This window comes from Hoplias malabaricus, chromosome 18 (assembly GCF_029633855.1).
Source record: "Hoplias malabaricus isolate fHopMal1 chromosome 18, fHopMal1.hap1, whole genome shotgun sequence".
Classification (NCBI taxonomy): domain Eukaryota; kingdom Metazoa; phylum Chordata; class Actinopteri; order Characiformes; family Erythrinidae; genus Hoplias; species Hoplias malabaricus.
Window position 1 is genome coordinate 25,264,997 of NC_089817.1, and position 27,942 is coordinate 25,292,938.

The following is a 27,942-nucleotide window of genomic DNA, read 5'->3' on the forward strand; positions in this document are numbered from 1 at the left end:
AGAGTCCTTGCCGCTCAAAAGCAGCAGCTGTTTGGATGAGGAGGAATCATGGACGAGGGAAAAGGCCAGGAGAGGAAGATGGACTTGGAATGTGGAGATTATTATGTACAGATTAGAATGAACTTGAATCCTTATGCCAGAATGGCTGTGATGGATTGAGAAGGTGGTGAAAAAATGACAACTTTCAAGATTATCCAGATTCGATAGCTGAGCCTCTTAAGTTCAGTTGAATTGTACTTGAAAAACTACTTACCTAAATCTAAAGGAATGGTTTGGCATATAAATGTAATTTATACAATTTCCCACTTACTGCATATGTAGTCAATTAGATAAAATATATTTTGCATCCAGTTTTTGTAATTGAGTTAAAAAGCTTACAAGTACTAGGAGTCAAAAGTCACTTACCAAATAACATCCAGCAAGATCATAAAAAATAGGACGCTGAGATATAAAACAGCAAAAATAGTAAAACCTCACTGTGTACAACTTCGTGGTTGGCCACTACAGGCTACAGGTCTTCTGACATTTAGCATCCCAATGCAAGAAGTTATAATTAAATGATAATTTAATAATTAACTAAAATGCCGTTTTAGGTATAAAGTGAAGTTTTGCACATAGTTATTGCTTACAGAAAGTTTTAGTGCACCTTAAACCAAGCAGAAAATATTGAGTGGCATTAATAAAGACCTGGATATTGTCTGAGGAACTTGAGAAAATTTTGATGGCTACTAACATCTTTAGCGAAGTCCAAACACACACACACTGACATTGACTCCATAAAACACTGTACATACTGACAAGGTTCAATTCCACTTCCATTCTGTTCTTAAGTGTGCAATATATTCTGTGCACTAATTTTTAAAACTATCCCAGGAATCTGCTACCACAGTTGTTTAATTATATACATATTATTATTATTATTATTTAAAACTCTGCAATTTATATTCTTTTGTCTATTACATATTTACTTATAGTGTGTGTGTAAAGCACTGTGGGATTGCTGCACAATTGCGTTGCACATGTGCAATGACAATAAAGTATATTATCCTTAGCTTTGTTATTAGCATTTAACAGTTTCAGTGCTATTATAAATGTACACCAAACTTTTGATTTTGCCTAACCATTTCTTTAACAACACAAAGGCTTAAAGAATTAGACCATAGCAAAATATGTACACAATTATATCCAATGCCCAAATGTATTTTTAATTAGCCAAGACATGATGTTTGAAGTTTGCGAAGGTACAACAGCTAATGTAGCTAATAACTAATGAAAGATTATTTTACTAACTACATGCCTAAATAAACATTCAGTTGCCTCAAACCACACTTTTGTTAAACAAAAGATGCAAAAAGGGTGCTTAATTTGTCTTGGATGAAGCACATGCTAGCATTTCTAAGGGCGAACTAGCCCTGATGATTTGTGTGCAGTTTGCATGATGCTAATTGGTGCATAACCTTCTTTTATTATTAGGTCCAGTGTAAAACCACAGAAAACATTTGTTCTTTTGTCAAACCATTCCTTTACAACTCTGACAGTAAATGTGAATTGAATAGTGAATTTCACTACTTTCATGCTGTATAAGTGACCCTGCTGATTGTTTTGTTCTAGCTGTGAAGCTACAAGCTATGAGCCTTGTTTATTGTCATTTCAATTATTAGCATTGTCTTGCAACTGTTTTTTTTTTTTTTTTTTTTTTTGAGGGATGTTCACAGGGATGTGTTCTTAGAAAAGCCACTTTTCCCTGCTCCAAAGGTTAATTTTACCGTCGACAGAGACAAAGAGATTAAAGGAAAGAGTAAAGTGAGGAAGAAAATGAGAGAAAAGTAAAGAGGGGATGAGGAGGACGGTGGGGAAGGATGTACCTTGATCCCATCCACTGGGTTATGGATAACAGTGGTCTGAGCCTCCTACAGAGAAAGAGTGAGAAAGAAAGGCAAGAGGGGTGAAAGAAAGAAGGAAGGCAGAAAGAGAGAGAGAAAGCAAAAAATGAAGGTGAGAGATGGTGAGAGTAAAAATAGTAGACGGTGTTATAAAAAAGAGGAAGGGGGGAAATAATAAGAAGATAGGAAGTAGAAGAGCAAATAAGAGTTAGACAGAGCATGAGAAAACATAGGGTTTAATGAATGAAAATTGTTAACTGGAGGTGATGTTCTGGTTAAAGTTAAAAGAAAATTAGATAAGGACAGCAGCCAAAAATGTAAAGGGTACTAAAGAACTAAAGACCAATGAGCATATGTTTCAGAATGCAATATAAGCAAGTAAGTAAGACAAAATGTAAAAAGTAACCTCAGTATAAACCAAGCAAGTAAAACTATAGTAAAACGTACACTGAAAAATTGTTAACCGATTAACATACGCCAATGAGCCAAAACATTATGACCATCTGCCTGATATGTTTTTGGTGCAGGGAGTGGGATGCCTGGGCTATGTTCTGCTGAAACATTCATCTGAACTTCAAAAATGTTCTCCAACGGTAGTAAAATTATTTGACGAACAAGACAGGGCTCAGAATGTTGCAGTGGCCTTCAAATATCCCAGATTTCAATCGGATTGGGTATCTGAGTGTGCTTGACAGCTTTACCTTGAAACTTGCAGGACTTAAAGAATCCTGCTTGCTACCTACTCGCTTACTGATACCGATACCAAAGAACACCTTCAGACATTTTGTAGAGTCCATAATACATAGGCAGGCCTGAGCATAATATTTTGCCTCACTGGTTTCGATTTCACTGATTTTGGCTCACAATATTTTGGCTCACCAAATCTACAGTAAATCGTATTGATAAAAATCATTGTTAGTAAGGCTTAGGAAACAACTCCATTAATACTACTCAGTCTGATGAAGAAACAAATAATAAAGACCCTTTATAACTCGACATTCATATATTGCTTCTGACAGAGTAACTAATAAGCGTCTTTCACAATAATCATTAATACCCAGTAAATCCAACAGATCAGGAACAGAATATTAATTTACATTCGTGATTCATTTTTTGAGTCTGACGTCAATGTTTTGACTCTGCTTTTATCTCTGATTATCTGTACTTCATTATGTATGTCCCTATTATCCATATCTCAGGGATTTTTGGTTCTGTCTAGTGGAAAAAAGGACAAGCAATGAACTTCCGCCCATTCTTAAACCCAGGGAGAGTTCACTCAGCTTGTGCTGTTAGAAGCTTTTTTTTAGAAGCTATGTTAGGGTCAAAAAACAGATATCAACTGGTTTCAAACCACTGAGAAGAAAATTGGTCACGATGTAAAAGTGAACTGTCACACAGACACAGACATATTTACACATATCTACAAGGCCACATTAATGGCTAAATAAAAACGGGTGTTAAAGGCCTAACCATTCAGAGAATTTTTCTTTTTTACCAATGTGACCCAAAGACAGAGACAATGAGTAATGACCCATTTTATTTTCATTTAAATCTCTCTATATAAGTTGTAATCTAAGCTCTAATAATAAATAATTTTATGGAGTGAATTTAAAAAATGTCAGGGCACCTCATGTCACAAGCTGGAAAAAACTATACAGTAAATCAGAAATATATGTAGTCATAACCAGTGGTTTTGCATGCAAATATAAATATTTATTTATAATTGGTTCCTGATTTAAAGATTTTACATAATTGCTTACTGTCCCTGCTTTCAAAATACTATTTGAAACTTATGAAAAAAATTTTTTTTTAAATTGTCTGCAATTCTAGGCTATCTGTGAGTGTCTGTTTCAAATCCTTGATGCCCGCTGACCGGTGGTGGACAGAGATGTGGACAAAGACAAGACATAAGGAGACAGGAGAGGAGAGCCTTTGAGAAAGACTGAAGAAAAAGGAAAACAGAGAGTGAGAGGACAGAGAGAAATAAGGAGGTAAATACCAGAGCAGGAGAGGGGATGTTTCCCTTGGGACTGGTGACTATGCTGTTTTTCGTGCTGTTTGACTGGGGCTGTGCAGAAAACACAACAGTGGTGTTAAAAAAGGGGAACACAGGGTGGTGGGAGAGGAAAAGAGAGAGCGAGAGAGAGAAAGTGAGAGAGAGAGAGAGAGAGAGAGAGAGATAGAGAGAGAGAGAGAAGAAATGCCGCCGTTGGTATTGCTGTAGCAGGTAGTGTATCGAGCAGTGACAGGCTTGGTGGAACCCACTTTCCGATTAATGACCGTCCTGTGCCCACAAATATGGTTTCAAAATTTTCTCCAGTAACTTATTATTCCAAGGTTGAGTTGTAAACCTGAAAAGCATAATATAATCGCATCCAGCTGATTGCCTTGGCAAGCTTACAATAAAAAAAACTCACACATTCAGGCTTCATGCAGTGGGCAGCGCAATGACTATATTCGCATTCAAATGGACAAACATTATATGGCCAAAGGTTTGTGGAAAATTGCTCATCCAACAGTTCTTCTGAAATTAAGTGTATTAATAGGAGTTTAGTCACATTCCAGCAGCAACAGTTTTTACCTTTCTTGGAAAAATGTATACCGGAAAAAAAGCATTTCTGTATGGATTTGAGAGGGGCGAAATAGATCCAGTACTGTTACTGTTTTCCTTATAGCCAGAGGGCTCATAAATAGTAAAAGCTAGTTCAGTATGTTATGCATGTTACACCATTAAGCTATTGTATTCACATTAATGAGTTATCAATCTCTACATATTAGCATTTTTATTTATAACATGTATTTTAAAATAAATCATAAGGTCATGACAATGATGTCTTGATAAAATATCGTAATATTTCAAAAATTAATGATTAGACAATCTTAAAATTAATTAATTCATTCATTATCTGTAACCGCTTATCCAGTTCAGGGTCGCGGTGGGTCTAGAGCCTACCTGGAATCATTGGGCACAAGGCAGGAATACACTCTGGAGGGGGCGCCAGTCCTTCACAGGGCAACAAACACTCACACATTCACTCCTACGGACACTTTCGAATCGCCAATCCACCTACAGCTGTGTGGCTGTGACACTACCTGCTGCTGTGACACTGTGCCTCCCTACAATCTTAAAATGATTCACATTATCTGTAAAACACTATTATTTTAAGCAATACAATTAAGTCTTAGATGATCAGAAAGATTATTTCCACAAATCTGTTAATTTGATGTAACTTTGCCTACTGACTTCATTAATGGTAATGTCTATTTACAATGACAAGTTGTGTAACAATACATGTTCTTCTTATTTTATACACTTATTGTCTGTTTTATTCCTTACACACCTACTTTGTAGGTACACCTTGTAAATGGAAAGTTAGAGTAATTAACTCATCTGTTTCTCCACAGTTTTTGTTATTCAACCTCTGGCTTCTCATCAAAAGAGGTGTACAATGAGTGTAGGAAACAGCAGGACATTTCAGTGGTTTGTTTGATGTATATGTATGTAGCGTATAATGTGAATATATCCCACAAAATTAATTTCATCTACAGAATAACACATTTCTGTTTTCCATTATCTTGGCAGGAGAGAATTTCACCATCTGTTTAACAGCGTAAAATTATTGTGCATGAGAATAGTGGGTTCGTTTGACAGACCAATCTATGAACGTAAAAAGTTAAACTAACATGGAGCATACAGACAGAAATTCACCTGAGAGTGAACATCTACAACCTCAAATAAGACGATGTAAAACCAAAAGTAATGAAACAGGGACAGTCCAGAGGGAGATTGCTTTAGGAATTCTGGGAATGACCTAAATATTCTTTAAGAAGAAAAGCTTGTGTATTATATATCCATTCACAAGAGTGACATCATTGTAACTCACAGCAAATGTATACTGCACACAACAGAGAAATTTTAACAGGTTGATGCACACAAAAACACCCTTTCGTTTGTACAAACCCAGTTAAAAACACCAAGTTCCTGTAATTATTTATTGAGGAATATTGTTCATAAACAAGATTATACACAGATGCTTTTCTGTAACATGGAGAGCACTGACCTATGCATTGCTCATAAAGTATGAGGCCTTTCCTGGATGCTCCCTTCATACCTCAGCATGACTGCATCACCTATTAAATGTTGTTTTTTTCACACCGCATAACATCCATATTAATAATGTAAACTTTTTTGAAACGTGTAAATTCGTTCTTTGAAAAGTGGATTTACAAATTGTGTCTTTGAATACAGTCCTGGGGAATTCATAACTACTTCATAACCACTTTCATATTTCAGCTTAAACGTGTGTATTCCTCCATGTGGATTTTTAAAAAATAAAAGTAGGAACAAATCCTCAAACGAGTACAGAGAATCCTCAAAAAGATTAAAAAATGAATAATTCATCAATGAATGAAGGGATGAATGACTCCAGGCATGGAGGCACAACAGAAAGAACAATGGAGAATTATAAAGAGATTAGGATTAAATAATATCCTCACCATGTACTGAACAGTAGAGCTGGATTTCCGTTTCTGGTGCAGTGGTGGTGGGGTGGCAGGATGACATACAGATGGATGGATGAAGACGGAGGGGAGGAGAGAACAGGAGAGTGAACTCTTGATGGACTGAACTGGAGATGTACATTTAACGAACATGATATGGATAAATATTTGGAGGAGAGTAGAAGAACGAAGAAAGTAAAGGAACAGGAATGAAAGGTCAGCAATGCAGCCTAATTTAGCCAAAAATATAATAACGCAGAGCAGGAAGCTTTGATGGGTGCCAAGTTTTCCCACTGGTGTGAAACCAAGAAATAACATATAAATACGATGCATATTGACATCTCCAAGATCTACATTTCTGGCTTGATCTCAATTCCGTACAAGAAAATAAGCCTAAAGCCATTCTGAATTTTGCTGTTTTGTTCCATTCCACTTTGTGATTTAAAGACACTCTGCTTGAAGAGAATCCTTTATAGTCAGCCAGTTGCAACAGCTTTACAGCTCAGTGTGTGGCAAGAGGGATATAAAACCCCCAGGCATTGGGCTTTGGGCTGTGTTCACAGTTGACTGGATATTATTTGGGTGTTGAACCATTTCCATGACAGTGACATGGTAGTCTGTGTGTGACTGGATTGCGGGGATTTCACACATTAGTGTTTCTGCTAGGTTGAGTGGTTCCAAAAATATCAAGCCAAGAATGGCTTTGTAGTCAGAAACTGACCAAAAGCAAAGGCTAAAGGAGGGCTAACACAAACTATGCATCAACAGGTGGGCTATATTCTATAATTTAACTGTACACATGCAAGGTAGATATATAAAACAGTGGGCTTTTAATTGAAGTAAATTATTATCTTTTCTGCTTAATAAGTTATTCTTTCTAAGACCTGTACTTAGGGAAATTTAATTAATTTTTTTTTTTTGGGCCATTACACAATCTTTAGGTTCATTCCAATTAAGTATGCTTTTCCATTTTCTTTTATTATCTTTTTTTTTTAATAATAGCTGTAACGCTAACATTAACAAACATTTTTCTGTCATTTTGACCTGTTTTATATAAGATTCCAGCTTGAAATTTGTTATCAGTTGCTAACAAACATATCAAAAAAATAACTGACCTTGACTAAGTAGTTTTCCTAACTTGATAGATTGATAGATAAATAAATATAGGATAATTATAAAATTGAGAAAGAACTCATGTTAATCTCAACAAAAACTCATTATGCATCTTTCTTACAGTGATAGGACAATTGAGCACACAGAATGCTCTGATACTACTCTGATTTATTGCACTCTGCGCAGACTGAATGTGCACGTGCCATTACTCCTCTATCTACAGATTCAATTTTTAAAATAATGCGGGTGGGCGGAAACAAGTTAACTTAGGACAAAAAGGAAGGAAGTGTTTGTAACACAGTCTTTTATGGTCTCCTAATGGATGTAATTGTGCACCTTAGAGGCACAACTACAAATAAGATAGTTCTAATAAACTGGCTGGTGGATATATGCCAATTTATCGGTAACTCGAGAATGTTCAGTCTGAAACAGTCAAGACAAGTCCTTCCCCAGTCCTGCTGCAGCAGTGAAAGGTAACAGAGGAAGAAGATGAAAAACAGTGAGAAAAAGCCTAAAATGTCAGAATGCTGGAGCGTGTGGAGCCAGTTGCTAAGCGATGAGTGAGGCGCAAAGGCGTCTATTTCTGTCTCTCAGTTCCCAGGGTTCAGACTGCCAGCTATTCCTGGAGCGGGAGCTTCATTCCCCACTGAGGTGACCCCACCCTTCACTGCCTATCACACACACACTCTCACACACACTCAGTGCATATATATCACAAGAGGGAGGACTGGGATGGAGCTGGAGATGAGATGAGAACATCAAAGTGGTGAAGTGGACTATGGCTCAGGTGTGAAAGTGTAGAGATTGGGTAATGCTTCATTCATTTGTCATTCATTCATGTGGCAAACAGACACTTAGTGTACAGCATGAGTGTCCACCAGACCTCAAAGCTCACTACTGACGTATAGGTGATCACAACTATATGATGCACTAAATCCCTAAATGTCTGTAGACACATTTTCTAATTTCAAGTACTTCAAGGAGCCTGTTAACACAGGTGTTGAAATGTACACACAAAATATATTAGAGTATATAATTACCCTAAAAAAGCAATGGCCAATAGAATTTGGAACAGCTACACACATTTCTAGGGTTGCCACGTACAATGAAACGTGTTGGTTAGGAGGGTATAAAGACCCCAAACACTGGGTGGGGTGCAGTGGACATGTTCTCTGCAATGATGGAGGTCCATTCAGTAACACTGAGATGAATTGGGGTTATCTGAACTCACTAATATTAAAGTGGCTGAATGCCATCAAATCCTCACAATGTTCCAGTATCTAGTGTAATGTCTCGCCAGAAAAGTATAAGCAACTGATAGTCACCCTTTATTACAGAGACACAAAACATATAATGTTTGCATTATATTATGATCTCTGATTACTTTGGATAAAGTTCCTACTATCTTTACAAAATGATAATATCTAAGAGTTAACTCCAGCCCTGTGTGAGTTGGCAAGGGCTGTTTGAAAGAGAGGCTGAGAGACGGTCAGAGTGCCGCAGGTCTGTGGGCGGCAAGCTCAGCTGAATGAGATGCAGCTACAGTCAGGCAACGAAAGGGCTAGAGAGAGAGAGAGAGAGTGAGAGAGAGAGAGAGAGAGAGAGAGAGTGAGAGAGAGAGAGAGAGAGAGAGAGTGAGTGAGAGAGAGAGAGAGAGAGAGAGAGAGAGAGAGTGAGAGAGAGAGAGAGAGAGCGTGAAGGGAAAGAGGGAGCAGGGAACAGGGCATAAAAATGCAGCACATTATTTTGATGTAGTTAAACAGATTCAAGTACAATGTGCTTACGGCCATCTTCTTACATTCCCATGGCAACATCGTCTACAAAATCTCACAGCAAATGGACACACATTTCTCTTGATTCACCCTAGAGACTCTTGTTTTATAATAAATGTAACTTTTTTTTGTCTTGTAACAAACCCACAAATTCACTCAAGCATATTTACTCATTCTTACATTCACTCACTCACATTTAAATGTTAATATTTAGAGTAAATAGACCCTACATTTTACTATTTGATTTGTAAGCATATTTAGACACTATTCTATTGAAACCCTGAAAAATGTGGCGAGTTGAATCTGTGGCCACGCCCAAATTTATAATGATATAATGATGATTTTCATGTAATAATAGGTAAAAAAGATGATATAGGTTGAGTCAAATGTAGCAGGATGTCCTTTTATTGGAATAGCCCTGAAAGTAACTGGTGAAGGGGCCTATCTTTTAGGCTATGTCTGGAACATGGCTACCATATTGAAAGCCACCATACTGGATCAAGGGCAGGTTTTTCCAATGGGAAAATGGTGATGCATATGAAAGAAATAAAAGGGTGTCCTGCAACATTTGACTCACCTGGTATATATATATTTTTTACTTATTATTACATGAAAAGTGGCCTGTGCTTTTGTGTTTGTAGACCACCCTTTTAAGCCTCGCTGTAGCTGTTGTAGCTGTTTATGTTTAGCATAAGGCTAATAAGTGTGATGGCTTGTATTGAGGCTCCCTCCAACTCCCTGCGTCACTGTCTCTGCCTCACCCCCTAACATAACCTAATTTTGAAACATTCTGCATTTTCACAAAATCTAAATAGGTTATTTATTGGTGAGTTTTAACATTTGCATTGACTCTATTTTCAGCTGAACTGTTAATAAAAATCTAGGCAGAAGCCATGGTCTACCAAAGTGTGGGCTGGAAGAGTGAAGGAACAGCGCTGTCCTCCTCCCTCAATATATGGCTGAGGTGCTCTTGAACAATGGCAACCCGCTGCTCTGGGTATGTGTTCCCTGCCCCTGACGAAAGAGTGTGTGCATATGTCTTCACTGCCACGAATGGGAAGACGCATTTTGTTGTACATTGTACAGTTGTGCTCCCTAAGGGTACATTTCATTCTCTTCTCCAGGAGAAGAGGTGAATATCTGTAATTTTTTATTATAGAATATTATAGTGCAAAATGAAAAACCTACATATATCATGTATGTTGAAAGAAAGAAAGAAAAAAGAACAAAAGAAAGAAAGCAGAAAAACAAAAACGTATAAGATAAAGTGAAAGACCCTTTACTCCAAATGTGGTAAAATGTTCAAAACATTTATTTGTCTCGTTTTTATTGTTTCTACCCTGTATTACTGACTGTAATCTAAAAATCAGATAGAATCCACAGCAAAGCAGTAGTTAACAGTCACACTGACATCTTTAAGGCATGCTTTTTTTCACAATGCTAATTAATGACCATAAGCCTCAGTGACTTTTTAACCCAATTAACTTTGTAGTTCCCAACTAAAGAGGCTGGTTTGCCTTGGCTGATCAGCTCGGGGTATGAGGTGATTTTTCACCAAACTAACATTAAAATTAAGAAAATTCTCTGGAGCGTCTAACTGGATTCATGTTTGAGTGTTATAGAAAACAAAAACTGAAATGTCAGAGGCAGTTATGTTCAAAACGGCTATTTAGTGCTCCATGCTGTAGAAATAAGCCATGGGAGGGGGGTGGGGAACCGGAGGGATGGATAACTGCTGCTGAATTCTCCTCCGAGTGCTTTTTACTGTCTGCATGCTAACACGTTATATAAGGTATGATTAATGCTCTGAATGAGGAATTCACGACTGGAAAGGATTATTTTCCAGATTACTAGCCATCCAATCACAGGGGGACAGCGGAGGAGAGGTTCATGTCTAATTCTGCAGCGAGGCCGAGGTGGAGGGGAGGGGATTATGGGATATCAGCCCAAATGAATCCTCGCTGAGCGCATCTCGCAGTTCGCTGGAGAGCAGGGGTCAACATCTGCTCTTATTCTCCACGCTACACAGTTATGGTGCTATGGAAGCCCAGTGAATGAGGGATTAGTGGAAGCCGCTGGAGCTCCAGGGAAAGGCCATACGCTTTACAGGCAAAACTGAAGTATGATTCTTTACTTTAGGGAATATTCCAAGACTCTAATTCCAAGAATAAAGACAATATCTCAACAAAAATGTCATAATATTTTATGAATTATGACATGATTTTCTGAGAATGAATTTACTGCCTAAAAAAGACAATAAATCAAATCCTTAAAACTTCAAACTATAAAATACATTAATAGTGAATCTTTTACTGGAAATAATAGCATTTTATTATTTTGTGACAATGCAACTATTTTAAAATCAAAGTACTGATTCTTGTAATATTAAGATCATTTTATATGCAAAAAACTACAACTTTATAATCCAGAATTTTTTTTAAAAAAATTCCAATGTTATCCAGAACTAATCATCCCACATCACAAACTGACCTTACAAAGGTTCCTGTGGATTAAGGATCTCAAATGTTGGTAGAAATGCTCTTTTATCTAGTGTAAAGCCTTCCAAGAGGAGCAGAAGTGGTTACTGTGGCAAAGATGGAATTAATTCTAGACTGATATTCTTGATTTCAGAAGAAATGTTAGGATAACCTTTGGCCATACAGTGAATTCACATGCATTTGTCTTATCCCAACTCATAACAATGCACCCAATTCGCGTTTCTTTTGCTACAATGTAAACCTCTACAAAATAATCTTGACCAGTGTTTATTATTATACAATAATAAATACTAGATAATAGCTGTGACAGGTCTGCCTAATAAAAATAAGAAAATACATACACAAACACCTCTAAGATTATAAGGCTTGAAACTGCTGACGACTGACAATCAGATGCTAATAGTCCAGTTTTAGACCCTAACTTGATTAGGACTAAGGATCTTTTGGAAAAATAGGATTCACTTGCTTAGTGGAGAGGGAAATATCTTGGCGCTAAAGAAGAGGAAAGCGTAAATAGAGGGAAAAGTAAGAGAAACAAGAGATAAAGAGTAATGTATGTGTACGGTAATGATATTAAATGAAAACAGGCCTTACCTTGACGTCAGCTTTCTTGTTGAGCAGGCTCTTGGCTGCTGCAGAGGGGGAGAGAGGGAGGGTAAACATGGGTGCAGGAAAGAGAGGGAGCAACAGTCACCATAACCAGCGAGAAAGAGCCGAAACGGCAGGACAGTGCAGAGAACCCCGCTGGGTTCCGGCCCGAACGCTCTCTCTCCTCACGCAGGATTAAAGGCTTTTAAACAGCGGGTGGGGAAGAGCTGAGCAGATAGAGGGGCAAAAAAATCCCTAACACAGGTAGGTTACAGCAAGGGAGGAGGGAATCACTGCCCTCTGGGAGGGGCAGAGAGGGCATGCACACCAGGGAATGGGCTCAATCGCACATGCAGGAGTGTGGGCATACAAGTACAGTACTTGACAAAAGTGTTGGGGTCACCTGAGTAAATTATACTAGTAGCTTTAATATGGATGATATGCATGCATGGAAGTAGAGAAGATTTCATTTTATTATTTAGGGTACTGAAAAATACAGCCTTCTACATGGCAGACTAAAGCACAGTCCCAAATGGTGCAACTGTGGTCCTAAGTTTCATGTTTGAATCTGCTGGTAAGGTCCATGAGGTTATAAAATATCTAATGGGGTGCTTACTACTTTTAGGATCCCCTTTAATGACAACCACAACAACAAAGAATCTGCCACGGCCCCTTACCCCAAACTCCTTGAGTCAAGTTTGTGTTTACAATTGTCTGACCAATATGGTGGAGGTAGCTGCTTTAGACAAGATTTGCATTGATTCACTGTGTATAAGTTAATGTGGCACACACACAGAAGACTGAATGGCTTAAGGCAAAATTTGGGACTAAGCTTATGGTTCAGATCCCAATTTAAACAGGCAACACTCCTAACACTGCCTTAGCCAACTTCTTTCACGTGATTAAATATTCTGCGGTGTTCTGAATAAGTGCATCTGCCAAATGCAAACTGGAAAGTGAGCTAACGTTTATGTGAGGTTTGGTAATTTTATTTGGAATTTGACGTTTTTACGAAGTTAATTGTATTCAATAATACAAAACAAACTAAAACATAGGCAAATAAAGGCAGAGTCTAACCACTCTTTGAAGAAGCCCAGAGTTTCTAGCTCCATTGCTGTTTGTGCATCAGCTAATCAATACTTAATTACATTTTCCTTGTAGAATTTATTTCAGCTGAGCCGAACCAAACAGTTCCTCCAGACCAGCTCGTCAAATATCAAAAAGCAAACAAAACAACAAACAAAACCAACCTTTAAACAGTTAACCATTTTAAAAGACTGTATTAATATACTGTTTTAATATGATGTTTATTGGTTTAGAAATACATCATATGTACTAAGAAGCAAAAATACACTACTATCTAGTTAAACTGTTTAAACACTTTTGCACAGTACTGTACACTCCCACATTCACATATTGTCATTGTTGTGTAAAGTCAATTATATATACAGTCAGCTCCATAGTTATTGGTAAACAGTAAGAGAAAAAGGTCATAAAAATGTCTTTGTAGTAATTCCATGACATGCACTTTTTAAAATCCATAATTCTTAAGTGGCCATCCTTGACCTCGTATTTCACTGGTGACTAATAATCTTTACCAAGTATCCCAGTACTTATGGAGTTGAGATTTTACTGAAGGTGATGCAGAATTATTGGTGTTTAAATCTGGTTTTATAGATCTATAAAAAATGTAAATCTATTTTTTATTTCTACAATAATTCTGTTTTATTTTTTAGGTGTATTCTCATACACCTTTAGGTATTCTCATAAAATGTATTAAGTAACTGCTTTCTGAATAATATCTTGTCAAAATAAAAATATTTATTCAATGTATTTCTTGTATTCTTTTACATTTGAACATTGCATGCATTCCTGCAAGAACATGCACCCACACACAAACTCGCAGTATTGAAAGCTTGGGAGGTGAGATGCAGGTGATATCATTTCCAATCACTCTTCATAACTTCACCCTTTTATGAAGATATCACCCATAGTCTAGTCAAACAGCCAAGTTTAGGACAACGAATCTGTTTCATTCGCTTAGAACCAAGTAAATGAGGTGATAGAGTGCACAACCTTAACTGTGTGACACTGTTGCCAAATCACAACCATGGCAACACAGTTAAAAAAAAAAATAAAAAAAAAATAAATAAAACCACGTGAAAAGCAGCTGGCATAGCGTTCTTACAGAGCTATAGTTTAGAGACAGAGAGAGCAAGAGAGGGTTAGAGACAGAAGAAGACAGTCCTTACCTTGGCACAAGTTTTAGACAGCGGAGAGGAAGATGAGGCAGAGAGGAAGAAAGATTAGGAGAGAATGGATTAAGAGAGAGTGACAGATAGAGATAGATAGTAATAATAGAAGAGAAGAGATGCGCGCGGAAGACCTTTGTTCGTTGACGGAGGGCAGGGGGTTCAAATGCACGCTGACTAGAGTTGGAGTCAGCTTGAATTTGACCACAAGTACGTGGAACTATGATACTAAACGATATGAATGATTACTTGGAGCAGAAATGCAAAAAAATGTGAAACAAATAAAGAGAAACGCCTACACAAGGCCAGTTTTTGTGATCTTACTGACTTTGTAATCTTGTGTCTTCAGGTATACCTTAAAGAAAACATAGACATACGTCCTTTCAATCCCATATCCTCCTTTCACTTGTTTCAGTGGCACCTGGAGGGGGTTTGACAAATTTGACAGCTTGCCCAAAAAGACCTTTGACCCACAAATACACGCACAAAGACGCACAAGAACAAGGACACCGTACAAAGAGCTCGACAAAAGCTGAAGAGGAAAGAAAGTCAGTCACAGCTTTGAGTAAGGCAAATGAAGTAAAACACAAACTGAGCCTTGCCTTCAGTTATAAAATGGTAAAAAAAATGCACGGGCAAATTTCTAACAAAGTGAATCGAGGATCAATTAACCACATCACAGGTAGGCCTCTGATTTGTGAAGTTTAACTATATTACTAGATCTGGTCCACAGAATACGGAATAGTTCTGAAAGCCTTATTGTGCGCCACTAACAAAGGACTTCTTTTGTAAGACCTGTTTTACAGAATACTGACACAATATCTATTCAAACTAGCAAGAAAATGTAGTGCATGGAGTCTCCAGGCTTGACTTGGACTTGCATCTGTGGGATTGCATACCTCGGCTTTAAACTGTAACTCAGAGATTGAAAATTGCCTCAAAAGTACACTTCTGAGATTCAGATTTGACTTAGAATTGCACCTCAGATACCTGAGGCTTGACTCAGATCTGCACCACAGAGTCTCAGTTGATCTGGGACCTTGGAAACTCAAGACTTAGCACAGACCTATAACTCAAAAGACTTGAGACTTGACCTGGAACCAACCTTCTGAGACTCAAATGTTGGCATGTGTTATTTATTTTTTTTTTTTTTACCATAGAGTCTCTAGTATTGACTCAGAATCACACATCAAAGACCTAAGATTTCACTCTGACTTGCCTAAGAGTCCAGACTGAACTCAAATTCATATCTCAAAGAAACAAGACGACTGAACCACACCTCAGAGATACAAGATTTGTCTTGGACTTGAACCTCAAAGATTCTAGATTGGACTCAAAATTGTAGCCCATTTAATCAGTGCATGATTCCAGCTTGCACCCCAGTGACTGGAGACTGCATTTGAACTGTTATCTCAGAGACTCAACCCTTGACCTAGAATCGAACTTCAGAGACTCAAGACTTGACTCAAGTTTCCATCTCAGGGTCTCTGGGCTTGACTTGGAATTGCACCTCAGAGACCTGAGACTTCACTTGGACTTGCCCAAGACTGGCATCTCACAGACTCGAGAAGGCTCAGATTCATACCTCAAACAAACAAACTTGACCCTGAATCACACCTCAGAGACATAAGATTTGACTTGGACTCAACTCAGAGACTCACTATTTGATTCTATTTGCAGGTACACCTCAGAAATTTCAGTTAATGTACATTGTACTGTACAAACGGACTATAGTTACCAAAAACAGGTTGTTTGCAGATGACATCACGTCACTGCATGAACTGCAGATGGAGAGCAGGAAGTGATTTTATACACAGGGAGCATTTGGTTTCCATTGTTTACAATAACACAAAATTATTTCTGCTGATATACTTCAAGGAGCTTTTAGTAGGAGCAAGTACCAAAAGTTGTTGTTCATGAGGGAGAGAAATGCAAGTTTTAGACAGAAAAACAGTGTTTCCTCCACCATCGGTCAGGACACTTCCTGTTCAAATATAATTGTGCTTCTTGTAGATTTAAATCTATCACCAGTGCACAGCCATAGCACCAACACACCTGTGTAACACACAATACTCACTTCTCACAAAAACATGAGGCTGAGGTCAGCTTTTTAGTCAAGATTTAAGATGGAAATGTAAAGACTGACTTGACTGTGTGGTCAATGACTGTGTGGTCCTGTGGGTGCTGGGAATGTCCACTGATAATGGACTATGTATCTAACGTTACCTAATAAGTAAACAAATGTAATGTTAACATTGAGATGCTTCGCTGTGCTGTTTTTGTTGCTAAATTAATCCACAGCAAAATAAAAGAGAACCACACGACACTCATGGTGGAGCACTTTGGTAAAGACCATTTACCATTATTTGCAGCATATATTGTGGTTTATGCTTTGTACATTTCTTTCATAACATCGTCTAAACTACCACAATACAGGCTCCTCGCCTCAGTCTCCTCCATTCTGATTTATTTTCCTGCCTCCATCAGAATCATGTGACAGAAAGCAACATAGCATAGTCCTTCCGTGCAGCATAAGTGCCACCTGGAAACTGTACACTATGTAGGCAACTGTAGCTACAATTCCTAATCAAGTTGAACAGGATTTTTGCTGATCTTCTGTAAAAACAGAAAGAACGAATGTTGACAGGGCAGGCGTTTTAATTGTGCCCACACTGATAATATAATAAAAATGCTTTTAAATTCAACAGAAGTCCATCAATGCCAATGACCCCCTAGAAAAGGCGTTCAACTTCACTGGTGTAGTTAAAGGAATCTTAATCAAGTTCTAAAGCACATAGGTCCAATCAACCGATCCCCAACAGGTTATGACATTTTGCACCACTACCCTGACATTGAACCCCCTTTCCTTAATGCAAAGATTAAAGTCTTCTCATTCATGCAATGCGATCTGGGCCATCTTCAGCATCGCAATACATGCATGTGGCCCCCGTGCAGCATTCAGCAAACCAGCAGGCACAGGAGCACTGGAGGTGTGGGAGAGAGACCTATCCGGAGAGAAGTGACAGGGAACCAAAGAGTGAAAGAGAGTGAAAGAGAGAGCGTGAGAGAGATAATCAGAGAAAATGAAAGGGAATGAGAGGGAGAGAATGAATGAGAGGTGGGAAAAAAGAGAAAGGAAGAGAGGGAGCACAGCTGGAAGATGGGAGAGCAGTGAAAGGCATGGGAGGGATGTTAGATGGTGGTGAGTGCAAGAGGATGGACCATGCTGCCAGTGGACAGAATAGGTTACGGAACAGATCAAGTAGATGAGATGGCATGATGGGACATAGAGAGACAGAGAAAATAATACAAAGGCTGGGAAAAAGGAACAAAAACAAGAAACAGGGAAAGAGTGATAACATGGGACAATGAAGTATAAGAATTATAACCAGGCATGTCCTGAAATACTGAAATATGAGTAACAGAATTGATCAGAACATGTCTGAATTAAAAAACAAACAAACAAACAAAAAACAATCAAACAAACAAACATATATATATATATATATATATATATATATATTTTACTATTTTTGGCTGAGCTTAGGTAAAGCAAATATAGACAATGCCCATCCCTATGAAACGAGCATATGCTGGGAAACTACAGCTTTGGCTGAGCACAACATACTTGGCCAGTTACAAACAAGAGGGACTTCAAACCGCTTATTTCAGCTTCAGATAGGTGCTGAAAATCTACAAATTTGTTTCAAGGGCAATGAGGAGGAGGAGGCAGACACTTCAAATATGTCAAGAGTGAGATACAGCTCTATACAGCAAGATTATATATTGTTATCTTGTTGTATAGAGCTGCATTTCACTCTTGACATATTTCAGCATTAAACAAAAAGTTACAGACCTGTATACATACACAGACTTTAAGTAATGAAGCGGTTTAATGTTCACTATATTTATTCAATTTATTCTTTTTTTTTAGTTCACAAAACTCTGATCAGGGCCATAAAACTTGCTCAGGACATCCCTAGATATATATTGTATTCTGTTCTGAATGTTACCATACACTACTGTCCAAGTGTGGAATTGAATATGAGACATGCTGGGTTCCATGCTGAAATGTGGACTCTGAGACACAAATGAGACACATAGTGGGGACACAGACAGAGAAAGACAAAAAGAGAAATAGGTCGAGTCTTCTGAGGGGCATGGGGAAGGCTACCTTGTTCCACCAGGCCGGCCGTAGTGCCGGCTGCAGCTGCGGCAGCAGCCGCTGCCGCTGAGACTGTAGCCGGAGCTGTGGTCTGCCGGCCCACTGATGTACACAAGTACAAACACAGCGCAGAGAGAGAGAGAGAGAGAGAGAGAGAGAGAGAGAGAGAGAGAGAGAGAAAGCAGGAGGCAGGGAGGAAGGAGAGAAGACCAGTCTGTTAGAGTGAAGAAATTTAACCCCTTGAACCCTAGTCTACCAATAGTCTATTAATATTATGACTTCTTATTCAGCAGTGTCTATTAATTATTCAGCAGCTACCATGGACTTAACGTGTACGTTACATAAACAGGATAAGTGAAGAATCTCATATTTATATTAATTATATATGAGAGTGAAGACAAAATATGAGCCCGTATACTGACCCTTAGAGGCTGACTAGATCTTGCATTAACATGTGTTTCATACTTGAATCACAATACGATAAACTTAAGCCGGATTCTCTTTATATTGTTCACTAAAATGTATTGAACATTGAAATAATCTAAAATGGCTCCCTATTGCATATGTAGTGTACAACAAATGTCTTTTTAGATTTCACAGTGAAATAGCACACTCAGTGTCTAATAGGTCAAAGAAACCTATGAATGAATGAATGCCAATTGCTTCCCTTTGTACAGAAAAACATATGCAGTGCACTTTATAGGCAGTAGGAAGCCATTTGAGATTCTGCCTTTGTTTTTTCACTCAACCTGTGTAGTATACTTTGGACAAAAATGGGAGGACCCATGAAAAAATAGTTTTACAAACTGCACTTTGAATAAATCTATAGGCTCTTTTACATGTGAAACTGACGGAGGTCTAATTATTATAATATTTGCTTTTAACCTTCAGTCTTAGCACCTGACCACAAAGTTTGGCAAAAAAAAAAAAATCACAGTTCTCAGTCAACTCAGTATATATTTGTTATTTGGGGCTGTCTGGCTTTTTTTTGGTGGAGAATTGGTGGAGGAGAAGCTGCAGCACTTACGATGGACTGGTGCCAGAATGTAACAGCTCCATTATTGAAGGTGGAATGGAAAATTTTAAAAAAGAAGTTTAGCCATTAATGTATATTTATTATCAGTTTTAAAAAATGTGCCCAAAGGTGTGGTTTCAGCAAAGACTTTTCATTGGTGTTTGTCATTAATGGCCACAACGGTGTATTCCTGAGGTTAAGTGAAATCTGAACATGATCCGATCACAAAAAACGCAAGCTAGTGCAAGATGCAAACACGCTTTTAGAGTTTAAGGGGTTAAAATACAATAGGCACTGCTCTCAGCATTACTCGATGATTTGAGCGCATTGTTCCTAGAAGAGAGTGTGCGTGGTGCTTAGCAACATTCACTCCTGTCATCCCTGTCACAGTGATACAAGAAAAAAGCTCATGGTCTTGTCAAGTTTCTGCTATCAGCATCAAACACATGGCTACAGTGCACTAGACCCACTGCCCAGTGTCTCTTGATTTCACCAAAAACAGTAAAAAAAAAGGTACAGTCATTATTGTAAGCATCTATTATATTCTTATGAAACATGTAAAACTATAAATTAGGATGGAAGCTATAAGCAATATTGTAAAAAAGAGAAAAATGTCCTGTGTATTGGGTTAGTTTTTAGAATGGAACCACAGCAAGATAATATGTGATTTCAGGGCTGGTTGAGAATGTGTGTATGTGTGTGTGTGTGAGTGTGCCTGTCTGTCTGCTGTCTGTTTGTGAGAGAGTGTGTGTGTGTGTGTGTGTGTGTGTGTGTGTGTGTGTGTGAGTGATGCTCGGACACTCCTCCGCCTCCTCTCCCGCTGACTCACCCCGCAGGATGAGGTAATTACAGTAATGAGAGCACGAGGAGGGAGGGAAGATGAGAGTGGGATGGAGAGAACCAAGAGTGGCAGGACGAGAGCAGATCAGAGAAAGAGAAAGAGAGAGAGAGAGAGAGAGAGAGAGAGAGAGAGAGAGATTATGACAAAGAGACAGAGGGAAAAAAAGAAAAAGAGGCAGAGAAGAAAGAGGGAATAGGATAGGGGAGAGAGTGAGAGAGAGAGAAAGCAAGACAGGAAATGAGAGACAGAGAGAGATAGATGGAGAAGGGGTAGCGATAAGAGGGAGGGGGGATAAGGCAGGAACAGAGAAGAAGAGGAAAAGGGGTAGGTAGAAAATGAGAGCGATACAGAGATTGAAAAGAAAGAGAACACGAGAAAAAGAAAATAATAGAGACAATGAAAGTGACAGATATGGTGACAGAGAGAGACACAGAGAGCGATAGAGAGACAGAGAGAGAGAGGAAAAAAATAGGGAAATAGAGAAATAGAGAAATCCGAGTTCATCTAAAAGCTTCCTAGAACAGAGAACAGGCGCACTGTCTCTGCCGCCCACCGACCTGCTGTTGGAGTGTGAGATGTGTGAGATGTGTGTGAGTGTGTGGCGAGTGTGTGAAGGAGCAGATGCTTCATTAGAGCAGACACAAATCACATGTTATTATAAACGCCAGAAACCGCACACATTCTGCCACAGAGGCACACACCCAACAGCGACTGCTTCTCCAGACATGGTGTATGTGTTCCCTGAACTTCCTGGATGAACACACACACACACACACACACACACACACACACACAAACACTGGACGTCCCTCTTCGGTGTTCATCCAAATCTAGAGTGGCTGTCTGTCACTCACACTGAGCTATGTCCCCAATCTCAATTCTCTAATGGCACCTACTGCTAAGAAAAAGGATTTTTATGATGCTGCGTTAGCTTTGCTTCTACACTGCTGTGCAAAAGTCTTAAACCACTTGAGAAAATTATATTGAGAGCTATTTATCTTGGCAGTAAAGCCGGCAGGGCACTTCAAACGAAGAACAAGCTAAGAGAAATTGAACTTAACATGTTGTCGTGAGTATGCATAAAGAAATGTCTTCCTGACACTCATCACCAATGCAGTGGAGTGATGTAATGTGTAATGGACCAATCACAATGAGGCGGAAATCTCCTGACTAAAAACAATTTGTTTTCTTATGTACAGCCGGCTTAACCATTAAATCTTTCTGGAAAAACTAGAATAAAGACAAACACACATGAATAAATAAAATATATATTAGGCAGCCTATTATCTGCAGCCTCATGGTTCAACCAATCCACACCAGATTCCATTAAACGTCATTAAAGCTGCGCTATGTATGTTTTGGATATATGATCATTTGGAGACACCCATTGTATAAGTACAAACATTTTTGTAAAGTGGTTTATGCTTTGTACCGGGTTAATGAGGTGAATGAACCTGAATCTGAGAGAACCCAGTCCAAACTTGGAGAAAGGAATGTTATCGTAGGATTTAACTAAATTGTCTATTGTTGTCACTGTATATACATTATTTTACTGTTGACTTTTTTCTTGTTTCCTGCTTTACAAGTGACTCGCAGAACACATATAAGGTTTTTCGTCCTGAATTCTTTTAATTTTAACTTAAAATTCTTACATAGTACAGATTTAATTAGTGATTTAACATGTATTATCACTGTACTTTTATCAATACAATATGTCTCTTACAAAACAAAACACACAAAAAAATATGCACAGCAGTGTATACTGAATATTCCTCAAAGGACATGCTGAATAACAAAGTTGTCAGTAAAGCTTGTAACACTAATCCTGATTGGAGAGTTCACGTGGCTTTGACCTTTAGCCTGTTATACTAAAGGAAGAGGCCGATAAAATACTCTTAGCTGATGTTTTTGGGCTGCAAGGTTGACATTTACTTACCAGAAAAGTTCCGAGACACCAGCATGGTGGTCAGAATGGCACCCTGTGGAGAAATAGGTCACAGAGCAAAGGGTTACTGCAACATATGATTTATTGGGAGGCTTGGGGTTGGGCTGGGAGAGGTAACCAAATATTTTTTCCCTTCATCTTAGTCACAGCCACCCATGAGTTACAAAGTGAATCCAAAGTTTAAGACACACCTTTTATAATCTACTTTGAAAAAAATGCAATGAAAAAGCTCTGGAGAAATTGCACATGAGCATGGAGTAACCAAGCTGGGTCTGGATTGCAAAAAACACTCCAACATATAACAAAGATGTTGAATGAAGGCCCATCAATCCAGAGAATGCAGTGCTATTGGATCAGAGTCCAATGCCCTAGCCCATGTTTGAGCACGGTGAACTCTGGCTGATGTGCAGCTGCTGCAGAGTGTCAGAATCTATTGGTAATGATTTAAATGCAGATTATTAAAATCTGTGCATGCACATTCATAAAGGTATTCCTTGAAGTAGTGCAAACCCCTCATTATAAGAGGTCTCTTCAAACTTTTTGGGCATAAAGTGCATCTCTAATAAATAAACACTATATGTTAATGTTAAGGACAAGAAAAGAATAGGCTTCAGAAAAAAAACAGATGCACTAAGATGCGTTGAAAATAATTTGCAACTAACATTAAATCAGTTTGTGAGGTGTGTCTGAGATGGGTGAGATTTTCTTTTCAGTCAGACCTTCAGTTTTCGTCTTGCGTTGAACTTCTTCAGGCACTCTACTGTCTCTTGTCTGTGCATCATGGAGGCCACAGTGGAGCGTTGCTATGAGAGAGACCAAGAGAGACTGAATTAGAAACAGATCTGCAGCAAATTGTGTTAATGTTATGCAAGAGCATGTTAAAGCTGTGTTAATATTATGCCAGATTTCCACACTGTTATATGAGACACATATTGCCCATCTGATGCATACTTCTACTTTTCCATTTGTATTCTTATTGATTGAAAGTGCAGTGTCCATACTGCAATATACATTGACACAGCTATATGGAGCTGTAGTTGGACAGTGACAATATATTTTTGCTCTGGCTCTTAACTGAATAAAGCAAAGATTATGGGGTTAATGTGTTGAATGGCAGCTTTAATCTTATTGTATTTACAGCTGCAATAAGAGACCCATACAAGAATCACAGGCATATATAGCTATTTCGGGGAAGTTTTGCTCTTATAAAACTCATAATATATAAGTTCTTTCTTTGTCAGCTGTGTGCAGAGCATCTTTATGTAATGTACAAAAAGGTAGCAAGAGACAAGGCATTTATTATCATTTTCTTTGAAACACATGAAGCCAACCTCTGCTTCTTTTCAAACTGTGGCTAAGAAGGCTCTGTTGGAACTCAACACATTTAGAGGAGGACCAGTTCTGTTAACTGACATGTTAACCGACAGAAATCTAGGTTGGCGCTGTATTATATACAGATACATTGTAAGTTGTTTTTACCTGATTCCTACCTACTATGTATTGTACTTGACAAGAACCAAGGCAAAAATCTTGATTACAGGCCTAGCACTAGCACAACGTCCACACCCAGCATCAGGTATTGCCAGTGGGTCACAGATTTCATGCAAGCATTAGAATTGCAAACAAGCAGGAAATATGACCGAATGGTATTTAATATCCTATGCATTTAGCCAGTTACTGAACACTAAAGAGGAGGGAACTATGTTTCTCCAATAATCTGCACTTTTAAAGCACAATCATTTGCCAAAATGCATAGCCAAAACAATAAAAATCCCTTCAGCATCCAGTTATTTACAGTCAACTCCTAGTATTGTAGTCCACAGATGAAGTGTTACTCAAAGGTACACACAAATAGTCTGCTTCCAGAAGAGCTATTTTTAACTATAGCCAGCTATTTTTAAACACTGCTTTCTAATTTGAACATATTAAACTTTCCTGGTTGTACTATTCATACCAAACACATATACCAGCTCCTGCTTTTAAAAAATGCAAATCTAAATATCATTTAGTGGAAGCTATTATGTACACGTCACTTTTTTTATCATCAAAAAAATGCAGAGAACATATATTAGAGGCTATTAGAGTTTATTAATATTATTTACATTCATCTGCATAGTACAGAAAAGAATGTTTCCAGAATCTCCATGGTTATTCTTCTACACCTTTAAAGTTCAGTCTTAGAAGGCGGTTGCATTTTCTGCTGGTAAGCATTCCCAATCAGTCATATATCTGAGGGCAGTTTTTTTTTTGTTCTACTATAGATTTTAGATTCTAGATGATTTTAGACACTAGTTTTAGATACACCTGTTTATCCACTGATGTTTCTCTGACTGATATTTAAGTGTATTTAATGATTTCATTTTCCAGGTTTATTGGAAATGTTTAATAATGGACAAAGCTGTGTTAAGCAAAATAGTAAATAAAAAGACTAAAGAATCTGGTACAATCCATATGGGAACTAACTATTTTTCTAGTATTGAAAATATTAAAATATTAACAATTACAATTTAATTTCTATATTTTAAAATCAATATCAGACTTGACTGTGATGCGTTAAAGATCTTTTCATGTTCCACTGCATGTGATGAATGTGAAGGTTAGTAAATGTGCTTAAATGGCTGAAGATAGGGCAACTTACGCAGACCCATGGATGTTTAAGTGCTTCCTGTGCAGTGATCCTTTTGGCTGGGTTGATGGTGAGCATCTGGTTGATGAGGTTCTTGGCTTCAGGGGTGACTGTGTCCCACTCTGGAGAAGGAAACTGTAAAACAGCAGGCAGACACACACACACACACACACATGTATTTATATATATAAATTGTATATATATATATATCGTCAGAGTTAAAATGAGTGAAATGTGCACACTGAAGAAATATCAGGATAAAATGTATAGCTCTTACATCATAGGCCCCAGCTTTAATCTGCTGGTAGAGTTTGTGCTGGTCCTCATCCCAGAAAGGAGGGTAGCCCACCAGCAGAATGTATAGAATGACCCCTGCGTAGATATTTCAAACAATGAAAAATTCAGAAATCAATAAATTCTTTATAAAAATTTTTGTCATCCAGCACTATACAAAGATTATGCTTTTTAGGGTCCCAGTGTAATTCTGGAGCCACAATCTCTCATACTCTTCTGTGGTTTAATGCACAGAGAAAGAAATATAGCTGGCCCCAGCATGAGGAAATCAAGAGTTTAATCCCAAGTGACGCCTCTGCACTCTTTCCCTCTGCACTCAGCAGGATACCAGACAAACTGGGTGATATCATAACTGGGCTGTTAGTGTTCTCCTCCAAGTGTGTTGAGCTGTATAGTGATGTATTGGCAGCAGTTCCAAAAAAGTGGAAGCTTATGGTTGATTTTATTGTCTGTGCTTTGTAGAACTGTCGGATTATGGAAGTACTTGGTAATGAGTGTCAAAATAATAATGCAATTTACAAATATGTGTGAATAATGAGTAATGTAAGACAAACAGATTTGGATTTGTACTACAACTTAATATCGTCATGCCGATAAACCTCCCTAAAAACACACACAGCAAAGATATTCCCCAAAGAATAAAGCCTTGAGTCTGTTCTTTAGTAAGAGGATGCTGTAGTTACGGTTAAGAGGAGCAGAACTTGAACTCAGAAACAAAACCTCTCTGGAGAGACTGAAACAGAAGAGCTCTGCAGAGCCAGGTCTGATCTGTCTATGCTGCAGGATTGTGTGGGAGAGAGAGAAAGAGAAAGAGAGAGAGAGAGAGAGAGAGAGAGAGAGAGAGAGAGAGAGAGAGAGGTGCCAAAGCCAGAGGGAATGCCTGACTCACCACAAGCCCAAATGTCCACGGGTTTCCCATAAGCCTCTTTCCTCAGGACCTCAGGAGACAGGTAGCCTGGTGTTCCAGCAAATCCTGCACATCCAGATATGAGAGGATTCATGTACACTATTGTTATAAAACATGGAATAACTTTTCTTACAAGGCTTAAAACTTACCTGGTTTAAAGGTATAAAATATTTTTTTCCCCAATATCTTTCAATACCTTGTGTTTCAGTACCTCATTCTTGAAGCTGTATAATCAGTATAAATCCTGTTACAATGCCCTACAGCTCCATTCATCATTCTATATTTTATTTTTCTTTCTACTAAACATTCTCCTATCTTTCTACTAATCATACAATCTTTCTACTAATCATGTAAAATTTGATTCTCGTAATGGCATGGTTCTTTTCCTTTCTTTCTTTTTAAGAAAAAAAAATCATACTCCTAAAGGACTAATCAATCATTTTCTCAAATGATCCTTTTGTACATTATGAAACAGCTGTTATACTGCAGTCTGTATGTGGAAGAGAATCAGTACGAGGTCTATTTGAAACATGGCCATCCCCATACGGTGGACCTTTCTTTTTTGAAACTGACAGATTCAAGGACTACAAAAAAATTTCTGTTTTTTTTGTAAATGGTTTCTACAACTAATTTGAGCTGCATTTTCTAGAATAAATAATCACTTTTATAATTATTGTCGGGTACCTTTTGGTGGTTAAAATTACTTATTGCTGCTTGGCTACACCAAGTGGCTACATACCAAACCAAGCCTGCTGGTCCCCTTGCACTTCAATGGCCAAACCGAAATCAGCTAGCTTCACTGCTGCGTTCTTGCATTTGCTGGCCAGGAGCAGGTTCTCTGGCTATAGGGGGACACCAAAAGTGCACTCAGATTATCACTGCAATAACAGTCATTTATACAGTCTACTTAGTCCCAAATCACAAACACACACGCACACACACATACACAAACTGCAGATACACAGAGAAAGCCATCTCAACAGATCCTAAAGTTCATCATTAAAGGTGCAAACGTATCCAGTACAATATCATGCCACATCTTTGCCTGTATAATACATATAAAGGCCAAATGTCTGAGCGACCAGGGTAAAAGTGGTCGGTTTGAATCTGACCGTCCTGTGGAGGTTAGAGACGCAGTCAGCTGGACAAGAGGTCAGCTCATCAGAGTTTACACTTCACCTCCTCATGGAGTTCAAATGCTGCCCCTGGCTCTGCCTGACCCCTGTCACACTGCTCCCACTCAACCAGATGTAACTGGAAAGACTTGCACACGCAGGGCTTTGACTTTTACAATAATGGAAGCTTACAGACAGTGTCCCCAAAAAATCTTCCTCAGAACTTCCAATTCTTTTGGTACTTTTGTGTAATTTGAAACATATGTTTTATGTCCAAACATGTGTAGATACTTTTAAAATGATAGTGTCACCAATTGTGGAAAAAGATGTTCAGATTGTGCATGAACAGCTTGATATGAAGCTAAATTAGAATGCTCTGGCTAGCTTTACATGAGATTAAAGTCAACATGCTCAATGCCAGGTATGGG

At 38.3% G+C, this 27,942-nt stretch overlaps 1 protein-coding gene across 11 annotated transcripts in view; it reads right to left on the reverse strand.

Annotated features, from left to right (window-relative positions):
- Positions 1-27,942, reverse strand: part of LOC136674536 (calcium/calmodulin-dependent protein kinase type II subunit beta) — an 80,439-nt gene that overhangs the window by 13,941 nt on the left and 38,556 nt on the right. For 2 of the 11 annotated variants that reach the window (XM_066650556.1, XM_066650557.1), the window contains exons 7-16: positions 27,139-27,241; positions 26,382-26,465; positions 25,476-25,570; positions 25,211-25,333; positions 23,292-23,375; positions 22,564-22,606; positions 18,781-18,873; positions 12,361-12,398; positions 3,883-3,951; positions 1,866-1,910 (exon numbers count right to left, since the gene is read on the reverse strand). In XM_066650556.1, coding sequence (XP_066506653.1) covers positions 1,866-1,910; positions 3,883-3,951; positions 12,361-12,398; positions 18,781-18,873; positions 22,564-22,606; positions 23,292-23,375; positions 25,211-25,333; positions 25,476-25,570; positions 26,382-26,465; positions 27,139-27,241 — 777 coding nt within the window. Of the gene's footprint in view, positions 1-1,865; positions 1,911-3,882; positions 3,952-6,380; positions 6,414-12,360; positions 12,399-18,780; positions 18,874-22,563; positions 22,607-23,291; positions 23,376-25,210; positions 25,334-25,475; positions 25,571-26,381; positions 26,466-27,138; positions 27,242-27,942 lie in introns of all 11 variants that reach the window. The other 9 variants (XM_066650562.1, XM_066650561.1, XM_066650566.1 and 6 more) reach the window with 8 other exon arrangements.